A 14,211-nucleotide genomic window follows, 5' to 3' on the forward strand; every position below is an offset into this window, starting at 1 on the left:
ACACTTATCAAAACTCTATGGCACAAGTTAGAATATTCAAAGAAGACCCAGAAGAGATATCACATGTAAACCTTCTATTTTATCCTTAAATGAAGGGCATGAATAGATATTATGTTTAAATACCTGAAAAGGGAATTTATAACCACATTCCCTATGCTATGGAAATACTAACAATATATTGTATGCACATTCACAAATATCTTTCTCTATGTTAGTGTGTTAAAAAATGTAGATGCAAGAGGTGATCCTGGAATTCCATGGCTCATTAATACACAGAAGCTTTTTGAATGGGCAAATGAAGTCAGAATTGACCCAAATAACCCAGAATATTCTGATTTAATGGAATTTATTATGGTAAGTTATAGCAAATATCAATTCCTGAAATATATTGCATTTTCTAAGTTCTGGATCCTTTACTTTTAAAATATTTCAAAATAGTTTGTACCCAGCCAGCATGGTTCAGTGATTGAGAGTCCACCTATTGAACCAGGAAGCCACAATTCAATTCCCAGTCAGGGCACATGCCTGGATTGTGGGCTCGATCCCCAGTGTGGGGCCTGCAGGAGGCAGCCAATCACTGATTGATGAAAATATGTTTCTATCTCTCCCTCTCCCTTACTCTCTGAAATCAATACAAGTATATTTTTAAAATAGCTTGCTGCACATTTTTTCTAGGTATTAGGAGGAATGTAAGTGTAAATCTCAGGACAGACAGTTTACAACCAGTTTACAGTATCATAAAGGCAATAAGAAAGTCAGCCACTGAAATATTTACTACTTGAGTGAGGCCCAATGGTTGGTACTCTGCCACTAAGCAGCCCACAGCACATCTGACAGGCTGACTTTCAGACTAGCATCTATTATATGTCCACTGGAATGCCAGCTGTATTATTAGTTACTAGGTATAGAAAGACGACATATAGACTCATTCCTTCCCTCAAAGATACCATTATATATTTACTTTCCCTACTCTTCCTTATAGCCAACTGAATTGTTCATGGAAATATGAATAGACGTGCCCCCAAAATGCTTTCTTCACACCTTTATTCATGTTATTCCCTCTGCCTAGAAAGCCACCCATAAAGGCTGTCTTACCCATCCTGAAAATCTGATAAAAATTTATTTGGTAACCTCAGTTAAATATGTACTCTTCTTTCCTTGCCCTCTTGTGAACTTTGTTTTTCTTTTTATGAACTGTTAAGGTTCTAATTTCATTCTGCCTTATGCTGTAGTTATTCATTACTGTGTTTTATTCTTCCTTGTGGAACTGCAGCAAATAAATATTTATCTCTCTCAAGGCAACTAACACTCTTCCTTGCATGTACCCTGTACTTCCATTTGCATTTATTGCATAAAGCAATACGTAAATAAATTATTGCAATTAAGTTTTCTTAGAAATCATCTGGCATTTGTCTTTGACTTATTTCACTCAGCACAGATCCTATATTCTAGTCTTTAATCCATTTGAGTTAATTTTTGTGTATGGTATTGGAAAGCAGTCTAGTTTCATTCTTTTGCATGCGGCTTTACAATTATTCTAACAAAATTTATTGAAGGGGCTTTCCTTTCTCCAGTGCTTAATTTTTTAAAAATTTAAATGTAGTTGGTATACAATATTATATTAGTTTCAGTTTACAATATAGTGATTTGACATTTTTATACATTAAAGTGTGTTTTAAAATATTTTAAATTAAAAATTAATATATATTAAGTGAAGACTTTCATTATTTATGTTTTACAGTACATGAAACATAAAGGGACGGATATTCCAAAGTATTTTCGTCTTGAACAGTTGCAAGAAGAATTAAATTTTGTTTCCGAAGAGGAAATGAAAAAGAGTAAACGTTTCCGGCTATTGCAACTTAGAAATGCAGGACAATTAGGTATTTTCCCTCTGCAGCAAATACCCCTTTATGACAGAGAGATTCCAGATTCAATCTTCCAGGTACGTGGTTTCTACCTTCTATGTTAATGTTTTGCTGCTTTAAATCTGTCTTAAATTTTTTTAACTGATAATCAGGAGACAGACCTCCCCCCTTTCTTTAAACATTAAAAATGTAAAGATCTCATAATTCCAGAAAGTCCTTAGCTTGACTTGTCAAACAACCTATTTCAAAGCCGAAATCCTTTACTAGTAGGTGTATTCTAAATTTATATAAGTACTCTATTTTGCTATCATAAAATGTATCATATATTTAAAAGAAACTTTTGGATATAAGGGAAAGGAACACTACCGCAGTAAATGTATACATTGATTATAAAGCGCACCTCAGTCTCAGGAACTTTACAATGGGGATGTGGGGAATTAGTCTTATGCTGTGTGGGGGCGGTGTGCAGAAGCCGGCCATCACCAGCCGTCAGAGCCTAATGTGCACCTCTTTTTCCAACTCCACCTTCAATGACTTCATGCTGGTTGCTTTAAATTTGTTCAATTTGGTTGCTGGGGAAATATTTACACCATAATCAGCACTTGCTATAAATTGGGGCTCTCCCCCTCCCAGATAACTGGTTGTTAGACACTTACTGATACATCACTAGTCTTAAGATAGTGGATTTTAAGAGCTAATTCCTGTAGAAATAACCAATTATAATAACCATAGCATATTTATAGAATATTTATTAGTCATCTTCCTATTTTCATAATAGCAAATTTTTCTCAATCATTACTCTTTTTTAAAAGATGAAGGACCATGTCTTAAAGTAGAAGCAAACAAAATATAAACTTATAATTTAAGTTTATATTTTAATAATATAAGATAATTAAAATTATATATTATTTTATATAATTTATATAATCTGAAAGAAATGTTTTCCTCTGTTAATGCCAGAATGTTGCCAATGTCTCCTACACATGAACTGAAATAGTTAACATTTTATTGCAGCATGTCATATCTGAACTATGACATTCAAGAAGTGAAATTAACTTAATTCTCTGTTTAGGAATATGAAAGTCAGATAGAGAAGGATATTTCCTTTACAGATGTGAATTCTATTACTGCACAAAGGATTAATTCTGTCAATTTTCTGAAAAAGGTAACAACTGCAAAATAATATTAGCAATATATTTGCTGAAAACTGGTCTGCTGGATGTTATGGTACTTTGTGCTTCCCAGAGAGTCAGACAGACAAATCTACTTACTCATCACCTCTTTCTGATCAGTGATGGGTTTTCCGTACTGTTCACTTCCTTTTCAGAGTTAGCTACTTACCATCTGTAAATGTACACTGTTGATTTACATTGTTGATGCAAAGTTTACTTCAATGGACAGCAAACTCATTATTAGTACACATCCAAAATTTTTCTGCTTAAACATAAACATTAACAACTTTGCAGTCATTTTATTTTTATTTTTTTATGTATAGGGCATAATGTCACAGGAAAGTCATAGTATCCTGCCACCTGTGAAGAATAAGTCCAAGTTGCTGTTGGATGTGTTATTTGCACTCTTTTTGACCCTGAAAGTTAATTTTGCCAGAATCCTTACTTTAACTAGTAATGTGGTAGGACCACAGCAGTTCAGGGGACGAAGGGATGAAGGAGCTTAAGGTTGGGCTAAGATAGGTGTAAAAAGAGATAAGAACAGAGTTTAAGATGACATGAAAGTGTTATAGAAGGACAAAAAAAAGTAGAAAAAAACACACACTTGCTTTGTTGTGACATGAATGTGAGAGTTAGGAGTGATTTTAATAATGGAAGCAAAAAGAACCACATTTTCACTTATCTAATCCCCCCTTCCCATTCATTGCTTGCACAAATTAGGGGGAGAAAAATAGTGGCACCAATAGCATTGCAAATAATTTATCTTAAATTATAAAGTATGCATTTCTTAAATTCTAGAACGGGGGTTCAGAGCAGTCGGGGGCCCAGCACAGTCGGAGTTTTATCTCCTTTCCGCTAGGGAACGCCCGCCAGGCACTCGGCCCCCCTCTTCTTCGGCTCCGTCCTCTCCGCGCGCCGAGTCTCCGTACCTTGGGCTTTTCCAGCTCCTCCGCACCTCCTTCTGGTTTTCTCCTTGCTTCTCGCTGTAGAATTTCCAGTCAGTCAACCTTCCTGTAGTTCTGGGCAATGTCCGTTTTATATTTTAGTTGTATTTTACTGAAATTGTTGTGTGTGGCTGCGGCTAGGTGTTCACCTGGGAGCAGCCATCTTGGATCTCTCCGCATTTCTTAAATTCTAAATTTTTATTTTGTAGATGAGAAAGAAGGTAATGAAAAGAATTGTCAAAGTTAGCAAATTTAACTTATCAGATATTGTAGCTGATTATGAAGAAATTGTATCTGCAAGGTACATATAAAATTATTATTAAGTAAGAAATATAAAGCTTTAAGTTAATACCTTCAAAATCCTCTAATAATATCTCTACATTTTTACTAATAAGTTACATGTCAAAAGATGCAGTTATAAAACATGAAATGAAATATGGTGACTTAAAATATATTTGGTCATTTTAATATGGCATTCTTGATATAATGATATAATATGTATTTTCAATTGTATAGTATTTTAGTTTTTAATGTCCTCCTTATTGATGGTTTTTAGCTCAAGAAAGAAAAGAAATACTTACGTTTCAAACTGGTTTTGCCCTAAGATTTTCCTGTCCTGAGACTGCTAGGGAAAAGTCATTGCTGGTGGCACCACACACTAAGCTTTTAACCTACCCCTTTCAAACCTGTGATCCACAGCGGGGTCTTTGGCTGGAGCAATTCAATTCTCATTCTGTCCCACCTGTGAAACTCAGGGGCAGCGACAGACGTAGGGATGCTTCTGGGAAACCCCACTGGGGCCACTTGCAGGTTCATGGTATTACCAATAAGGGGCTAATTGGTTTAGGATGCTGAAATCTATTGTGTTTTATTTTCAGTCTTTGGGGCACATGGGTGGGACCATAGAGCTATAATTTCATAGATTTGTTACCAGGGTTGATAGCATATGTAACTACTATTTCAGATTCATGTAGAAAAGTTGAGTTTCTAACAACTTTTAAGAGAATGATTCTAAAAATACATATAATAAATCCTGAAAGAATATCATGTTTCTTGGAATTACCTCTCCTGCCCTTGTCTCTCGTTGGGCCATGTACCCAAAGGGCATGGAGCGATCATATTCCCTCTTCACATGAGAGTGAACATAGAATCTCCTCTGTGCTCAGAAAATGACTTCTTCCTTGGGCTGAAACAACTGTCTCCTCTCCTCAGTGGAGAAAAGATGGCTTAAAATAATGGTCTTGTTTACAATAATTAATTTTAAAAATTGATATCTTTTAAAACTAAGTTATCTTGTGTATATGTGGCTGATCGCTTTTATTCTCTAGCCAGTTGACACACGCAGTTTGTAAGCTTGTTGAACGACACAGAAAGTTAAAGCCTCAGAGGAAAGAAAGGAAAAAAGTGGCAGCACAGACTATCTGTGATGGAGATATTAAGATTCTTGTCAGAATCCTGAGGGCTTATAATATTCCCAGCAGGAAAACAACAGTTCACAGGTAAGGCCATATGCACCAATTTTTAAAGTTATAAAAGATCTGTATTAAGTGTAAATTTCCACACTGTCCAATTAATATATCTTTGCACTTCATTAATGCTCCATATACAGAGACTGGGTGAAGGTTTAAGTCTTCATTTGGATAGGCAAGCTTACTGTCATTGCCATGTGTTAAGAGATTTTAGAAGTTTGAGATGCCCAAAGTATATCTTGCCTTTTATCTCTGTTCCCTGTTGTGAAGCCATTTTGCCAACTGCACTATTCTCTGCCACTGGCCCCTCTCAGTATTGGAATTAAAACACTGGAGAGAGTAGACTCTGTTTTAGACTTGTCATATTAGATGACTTCTGCAAAAATCATCTTGCTCATCTTTTCTGCAGGCACTCAGGGGTTTATTTGTGTTTCTGGTGCAGAGGATATGTGGCGCCAGAATGGGTATTACAATTGAGTGATACCAAAGTAAGGCATCATGAATATTGATTACTCATGTATATTTAGTATGTCCTGAATATCCAGTGTCTCTTATCTATTTAATCTGGTGTGTGGTTCATATATGGCTGTTTAGTTGCCAGATACTTCAGGAATATTAAGTATACCCCTCTATCAATATTTCACACATATATGCTCTACACCGAGCATGTCAAACTCTCGACCCACGGGCTGCATGCAGCCCACAATGAATATCTTTGTGGCCCAGCCAATATAACAGTATGTAAGGAACGTTTTAATAAAATTTTTGTAACTTAATTTTTACAATATCCTGTTACACATAATTATTAATTACAATGTTCACTAATGACTGATTACTGTAATCATGTTGCATTAATTTCCACTAACACTAGCAGCAAATATTTTAGCAGCCGGTTGCCATGTCATTAGTCTTTTACTGACTTGTTTGGTGTGTGCAACAGGAAATATTTTGCTTTTGGAGAACAAGAAAAATAGGTTTATTTTCATTATACTTAATAATTTGTGCAGTTATTCAGTGTCTGGTAAGTTAATGTTCAAGAAAAAACATTAATTTTTATTAAAATGTTCTATTATTTTATGTTAATGATTACTCATTTATTTCAGCCCTTTGTATTCAGCATGTCTCTATCGAAATAAACCAATGTTTTTATGAAAATGGAGGCATTTGTTTTTTTGCAGTGCACATAAATTTAAACCTCATTTATTTGGCCCATGTTAGCCCTGAGTTTAACATGCTTGCTCTATACTCTAATTGTTTATCTCATGTTTGCCCCATCCTAGGAATTTTGCATATGAACAACAAGTATTTTGCTTACTTGCTATTAATCTACAGTTAAAAACTTTTAATGTTTTGCCTATTTTTATATTCAACCTTATTTATTTAATAGAATTGATATTCTCAAAACAAATGCACATTTCAAAGGCTGCTTATAAAAACACATCATAACATCCTCACCATTTTCTATAACCATCAGTTCGTAAAAGAAAGAATGTTGCAACACCAAAAATAGAAAGGATATCATCTCACTGTACCATTTGCTTTATTTTTCTCCTTTTGCTAAGAAAAACTTCATTATAGACTAGATCCAATCCATATTTCAGCATTTCAGAGCAGTCATTATCAGATGTTTAGCTCTAAGCACCTATGATCTGAATATCAAAACAAACTCTGTCAAATCCATGGTAACTGGATTACATATGTCCATAAGCATAGGCAAAAATCTGCTGCTCCCATCAAAACTAATATTAAAACTAACTAATATCTCTATTGTTTTCCTAGAAGACCCTTGGATATATCTACTTCTCTGATATCATCCATATCTTGCTTCAAACATAAAGAAACAATCAAATCAGTGGTCTCAGAGGAGATATTATACGAGTTAAGTATTTAGTACTTTTATAAAGTGCAGTTCCAATGGTTTGCCCTGAATTGCTACTGGTTTCTCTATCTCTAATCTGTTGGAATTCCAGTTTACTTTCTATAACACAATGAAGGTGCTCTTTATAAATGTAATTTTTACCCTTTCATTCCTTGTTCCCCTGCTCTCAGGGTCTATAGATTACAGTACTAGCTCCTTAGAATGCCTACAAAAATCTGTAACGATGTGGCCCCTACCTACAAGTCAGCCATATCCCATCTCTTCCCACCCAACAGCAGTATCAAACTACTACCTGTTCTAGAAAGCCTGTATCCATGCCCTTTCCTAGCCTGCAGTGGCCTCCACACAGCTCACTATTATTGGCCACATTACTGCTTAATGTTTCTAAGCTCAAACTCAAGTCGTGTTTTCTCTGTGAAGCTCCTGTCCTCACCCCCAGAAAAGTAATCATTCCCTCTTCTGAGTAACTATTATAATATATATATATATATATATATATATATATATATATATATATATATATATATATTTTCCCCCCTCACATTTCATTGCAATTATTTATTTACCTGTTTATTTCCCCCCCAATCTTATATAATTAAAAAAACCCTAATATGCTAAGTGTTCAGTTATCCAGTTGGTTGTTCAACCAATCAAAAGCTTAATATGCTAATGATATGCTAAGGCCACTCAACTGCTCACTATGACATGCACTGGCCATCATGGGGCAAATGCTCTGACCAGTAGGTTAACTTGCTGCTGGGGTTTGGCTAATCGGGACTGAGTGATACAGGCTGGACTGGCCCTGGAGCCCTCCTGCGGTCCCTCCCTGGCTGGCCAACCTTCCACATCTCCCTTGCCCTGATCATGCACTGGTGGGTTTCCTCGGCCTGGACTGCACCCTCTTGAAATGTGGGATCCTCGGGGGATGTCGAAGAGCCGGTTTCGGCTTGACGGTGGAACAACTGGTAGCTATGATACACACTGACTACCAGAGGGAAGATGCTCGATGCAGAAGCTGCCCCCTGGTGGTCAGCGTGCTCCCAGAGGGGGTGCACCAATAAGCCAGAAGCTGGGCTCATGGCTGGCAAGTGTAGCAGTGGTAGCAGGAGCCTTCCTACCTCTGGGGCAGCACTAAGGACATCTGACTGATGGCTTAGGCCCGCTCCCTAAGCAGGCCTAAACTGTCAGTGGGACATCCCCCAAGGGCTCCCGGACTGCGAGAGGGCGCAGGCCAGGCTGAGGGACCCTCGCCTTCCCCCCGAGTGCACGAATTTCATGCACCAGACCACTGTTAAGCTATAAAATCTATAAAGCAAAGTACCATTTCTCTTTTTTTTTCTTAATTCTCACCTGAAGAATTTTTTTTCATTGATTTTTTTTTTTTTTTTTTTTTTTTTTTAAGAGAGTGGAAGGAAAGAAGGAGGAAGGGAGGGAGGAAGAGAGACCATTATGGGAGAGAGACATTGATTGGTTTCCTTTCACACGCACTCTGACCGGGGATGGGGATTGAACCTGCAACCCAGAAAGGTGTCCTTGACTGGGAATGGAACCTGAGACCCTCCATGTGTGCGCTGATACTCTAACCACCAAGGCATGCTGGCTATTTATCTTGGGAAAGTATCTATTATTAAATAGGACCAATAAATGGTTAGTAAGTGAATAATGGTTGTTCTGAAACACTAGAATAAGTAAGCCATCCAGTTTTTAACCAGCAACCAAGTAATTTCTTAGCTTTCTATCTTTTATCAACTATATAAAATATTACAAAAATCTAGTCAGTGTTTATTATGTGTTTCAGGATACTGTACACCCTTTTGTGGAAGTTTCCTTTCAACACACTGTATACCAAACCAGTACTGCAAGTGGATCTCATCCATGCTGGAATGAGGAAATTAAAGTAGATTTTGTGTGAGTTGGAGTCTATTTTTCTTTAGCTCCTAAAAAAAATAACAATAAAAATATTTTTGAACCATTTATTTAAAATAATGGTTGAGATAGGCTTTGCTTTTTAAGCTTTTAAATAATATTTCTTACATAGATGTTAATAAATATAATGTATATATAAATATAAGTTCTCAGGAAAAATGATAAAATGAACACCTGTATATCTACCTTCCATCTTAAAAAGTAGATATTACCAATATCTTTGGAGGCTTCTCTATGGCAATTACTAATTATATCTTCCTTCTCTCCCCACAGAGGTAAAAACTATGAATTAACTATTTATGCCTTGTCTCTGATATCTGCTTACCTGATCTTTCTTACTCTTTGTATGTGAAAGGGAGTATTAATTGAAAGGGAAATAAATATATTGTATAATATTAAGTTAAGTAATTAGTATATAAAAGTATATTTTGGCTTAAAAGTTTGTAAAGCAGGGGTCCTCAAACTTTTTAAAGTGGGGGCCAGATCACGGTCCCTCAGAGAGCTGGAGGGCCGGACTATATGAACTACTAATTCCTACTGTAACACCTTGGCTGCGCTCACTGCCCAAAAAACCTGGCGGGCAGGATCAGACTCCCCTGGGGGCTGCATGTGGCCCACGGGCCGTAGTTTGAAGACCCCTGTTGTAAAGGTATAAAATTTGGTTGTATGTGTAGAAATATTTGTGTATTAGACATTAGAATTAGAAGAAATATACTGTATTAAATAAGTAGATTTAGGATAACATGAAATAGTCAATAAGATAAACTTACAAGTGAATGCTGTAAGGTAGTTGCATTCTTGAAATTATAGCAGAGAAATAAACCAAGAACACATTTAGAGCACAACAAGGTAGACCAGAGGGTTCAGGTAAGCCAAAACCATTCAACCACCATTTTTCATTGCCTCAGATACAGGAACTCCATTCTCTTTTCCACATGACATTTTAATGAATAAAAGTCATGTACAAATGGAGTAGATAGTAATAATAAATAAATAGTCATTAGCCTTGTGAGCTCCACTTTGGAGGAGAAATTGTGAAATTTGAGGAAAGTTTGAATAGAATACAAAATGCAAGGTAGTGTAGGACTTGAGTGACTTAAAGGACATACTAAGTTGACACTCCAAAATGTCTTGAGGATGACAGTTATCATCTCTTCTGCTAACATCCTATATAATAAAAGGCTAATATGCAAATTGTCCCCTCCGGAGTTTGACCAACTGGGAGTTTGGCTGCTTGCTATGACGTGCGCTGACCACATGGGGTGGTGTGGAATGAAGGAAGGCCTCAGTCAGCCCTGATTGCCAGCCATGCTTAGGGACCCTACCCGTGCACAAATTTCGTGCACTGGGCCTCTAGTAGTGTAATAGATATTCATTGCCTTCCCTACCCTATCTTAGACATTACAACATGAAAGGAAACTCTTGAAGGAGTAGGATAAGGAAGTCAGTTTATCACTTAGAAATATAAAGAACATTCAACCTTAAAATTATTCTCTAAACTCAGTGAACATTTTTCAGTTGTCAATGTATCTGTAGATCTCAGAAAGTTATACAAACTATTTGCGATTCCTTGAGATAATAGCTGCTTTATTAAGCAACAAGCTTCAACAAACAATGACAGTGGCAGTTGGTATAGTGAAAAGATCCCGGCCTTTGAGGCAGTTAAAATGGGGTTTAGATGAGGGCTCTGTCATTTGCTGATGACATTTGCTTGAGCAAGTTATTTACCTTCTCTGAGCTGTTAGAAGTTTGATTGAGATTTGGTGTACAGGCTGGAGCTGATAGTGAAAGTTCATTGCTTGTTATATACTACATTATTCTTTCAGCTACCTCCAAAGATTTCTCCAATCAAGTAAGCCATCCACAGACAGTTTGCAAAATTAAATGCATCCCACTATCCCAGTTTCTGGTTGCAGAAAATAAATACTCTCTGTGTGAGAAGTAACAGAAACTGGTAGAATTTAAGATAGTTGGAAAATCTTTTTTTTTTTAAACCTTACCTGAAGATATATTTTTATTGAGAGAGAGAGAGAGAGAAAGACAGAGAGAGAGAGAGAGAGAATATGAAAATCAGTTGTCTCCTGTACGTGCCCCAATTGGTGATCAAAACTGCAAACTTTTTGGTATATGGGACAATGCTCCAATTGAGCCATCCCACCAGAGCTAGTTGGAAAATCGTAATGCACCATACTTCAGATAATTTGTTTGCAATGGATGCCTTCACTAGAAAGTCTTTCTGCTTGACATTTCAACATTTTTATTCTTCACTCAGTTACCTTAAGAGATAAAAAGATAATAACAAAGCATGTACTAGCTTTAATGAAAGCACATAGTTTTTATGTTATAACAGAAAAGAACACAAGTGATTTTATAGTCCTTTATGAGTAATGCTCTTATAAAATAAATTAAGCATCTAACAAAGCTTTTCTTATTTATAGCTCACCAGGACATGATTATAGCTTCTCAAGTTTATCTAAAATAAAAGATAATATATATATCAACATTTTTGATGAAATGATTTTTGAAAAACATGAGGTAAAGTACAATAATTATAATTATGCTGAAATAATTCTAAGTTCTGACTGAATGAAGTCTAGTAACATATTTGTAAATTTGCTTTTAGATGCAGTATTTATTTCTAACATTTTCTAAAAAGCATTTGGAGCAGCTTGGAATAAAACCAAACATATGACAAGTCAGTTTGAAAATAACAGATCACAAACCATATAGAGAAGGAAAAGGGATAAATATACAGTGGTGCCTCACACAACGAACTTAATTCGTTCCAGGAGCAAGCTTGTTATGTGAAAAGTTCGTTATGTGAAACGCGTTTTCCCATAACAATACATGTTAAAAAAAATAATTTGTTCTGTAGCATAAAATATGCTAAGATGACATAAAAAAAATATGCTAAGATGACATATTTTTATTTAGATACATCTAAAAACATAATTTTTTTAAAAAAAAACACACATTTTTTTAATTTTAAGACAGACTAAGTAGAGTCTACCGAATCTTGCACATCTTCATCCATTTTCTGCTTTTTGGCTGATGGTTTCATGAAAAACCTGTCCAAAGTTTGCTGTGCGAGGCGTTCGTTATGCGAGGCACCACTGTAACAAGAATTTGGGAGAAGTAGATTTCTGCAATTGAACATTACATTAAAATGTTTGCTTCCTGCCGAAGCTGGTTTGGCTCAGTGGTAGAGCGTTGGTCTGTGGACTGAAAGGTCCCGGGTTCGATTCTGGTCAAGGGCATGTACCTTGGTTGTGGGCATATCCCCAGTAGGGGGTGTGCAAGAGGCAGCTGGTCGATGTTATTCTCTCATCGACTTTTCTAGCTCTCTATCTCTCTCCCTTCCTCTCTGTAAAAAAATCAATAATATATATATATATTTTAAAATGTTTGCTTCCTGGTAGACAAGGTAGAAAGATAAGCAAAAATGGGTTATTTATTTTCCACCATCTGATCAAAGAAAATATATCCTTTCTATAAAAAATGGCAAACTATTCGTAAAACCCAGTTCTGTTCAATCTGATGTTAAAAGTTATGAATGCCTTCCTCATAGATATAAGAAAGTTCCTGACACTGTGCCAAGTGCCATACCAAGTTCTAAAATAAATGTTAATTTCCTTCCTACTGATCTTGACACTAAAAGTATAAAGATTCATATCCATTACACCTTCTCTCTTGGGGCTCTGATTAAATGTTTTAACATAAATGTCTATCAAATTATGTGGCAACACTATTGGAGGAGCAATTAATTCTACATGGAAGGATTGGGATTAGGCTCAGAGAAGTTGAAGCAGATGCAATTCCTATCAAGATGCCAATGGTGTATTTAACAAAACTATGATTAATAGTCCAAAAATTTATATGGAACCACAAAAGACCCAGAATAGCCACAGCAATCTTGAGAAAGAAGAACAAACTTGGAGGAATCATGCTACCTGATATCAAATTACACTCTAAGGCCATAGTAATCAAAACAACATGGTACTGGCATAAGATATATAGTATAGATCAATGGAATAGAATAGAGAGCCCAGAAATAAATTTATGTCTTTTTGATTAGTTAATATATGACAGCCCGGCTGGTGTGGCTCATTGGTTGAGTATTGACCTATGAACCAGGAAGTGATGGTTTGATTCCTAGTCAGGGCTTATTCCTGGGTTTGGGGCTCAATCCCCAGTAGGGGACATGCAGGAGACAGCCAATCAATAATTCTTTCTCACCACTGATGTTCCTATCTCTCTCTCCCTCTGCCTTCCTCTCTGAATTCAACTTCAAGTTCAAAAACAGTTCTCTAGATCAGCGTTTCCCAAACTTTTGACATATGTGTACCCCTTCTATAATTTTCGTAACGCTGAGTACCCTTAGTACTCATGAGAATGTAGAATTAGGCTCAGCTAAGCACGGTGCAGTGCATATCCCCACCAAACTCCGTTGCAATGCGTACCCCCATCAAACTCTTCCCATACCCCTGGGGGTACGTGTACCACACTTTGGGAAACACTGCTAAAGAGCAAGTGCATCAGAAAGTTGCAGCCTCCCATTCAGTATGAAGATGTTCACACCAATGCCAACCAGGATTGCTGCAGGTCACCACCCTCAATTTTCTTAAGTTCTTTAGTGAATTTTTAAAAAGTTTGCTGCCCTGAGCATATCTACTATAATAAGAATATTACATTAAAAATGTAAATAGCCATACCTATGTCAAAACTTCACAATAGGTCATTATTTTGTTTTAATTTTTAGAAAAATAAAAAAGTGAGAAAAATATATTTTCTATTTACCCTTTGTTTTATTTTTAAAAGAAAGAAAATGATTTTTATACTTACCTACAAGTTTGTGAATTATTTATCACATCCATAAAATCAATGATTATTCATTTTAACAGGATCACTGTTTCAGGAGCTGCAGTGGTCATTCATATGTAAGAAAGAATTGGC

The 14,211-nt window shown here is 36.2% G+C and overlaps 1 protein-coding gene across 3 annotated transcripts in view; it reads left to right on the forward strand.

Annotated features, from left to right (window-relative positions):
* The window catches only part of CC2D2B (coiled-coil and C2 domain containing 2B), a 57,038-nt gene that overhangs the window by 23,115 nt on the left and 19,712 nt on the right, over positions 1 to 14,211 (forward strand). For 2 of the 3 annotated variants that reach the window (XM_084903510.1, XM_084903511.1), the window contains exons 1-2: positions 11,703 to 11,793; positions 14,160 to 14,211. The exon at positions 14,160 to 14,211 is cut by the window's right edge and continues 47 nt beyond it. In XM_084903510.1, the coding sequence (XP_084759636.1) occupies positions 11,773 to 11,793; positions 14,160 to 14,211 (73 nt within the window). In that variant the 5' untranslated portion in view covers positions 11,703 to 11,772. Of the gene's footprint in view, positions 1 to 215; positions 355 to 1,741; positions 1,946 to 2,940; positions 3,034 to 4,193; positions 4,286 to 5,312; positions 5,484 to 7,232; positions 7,332 to 9,111; positions 9,241 to 11,696; positions 11,794 to 14,159 lie in introns of those variants that run through there. The other variant, XM_084903509.1, reaches the window with a different exon arrangement.

The sequence above is a fragment of the Pipistrellus hanaki genome, assembly GCF_964339955.1.
Source record: "Pipistrellus hanaki genome assembly, chromosome: 14".
Taxonomy (NCBI): Eukaryota; Metazoa; Chordata; class Mammalia; order Chiroptera; family Vespertilionidae; genus Pipistrellus; species Pipistrellus hanaki.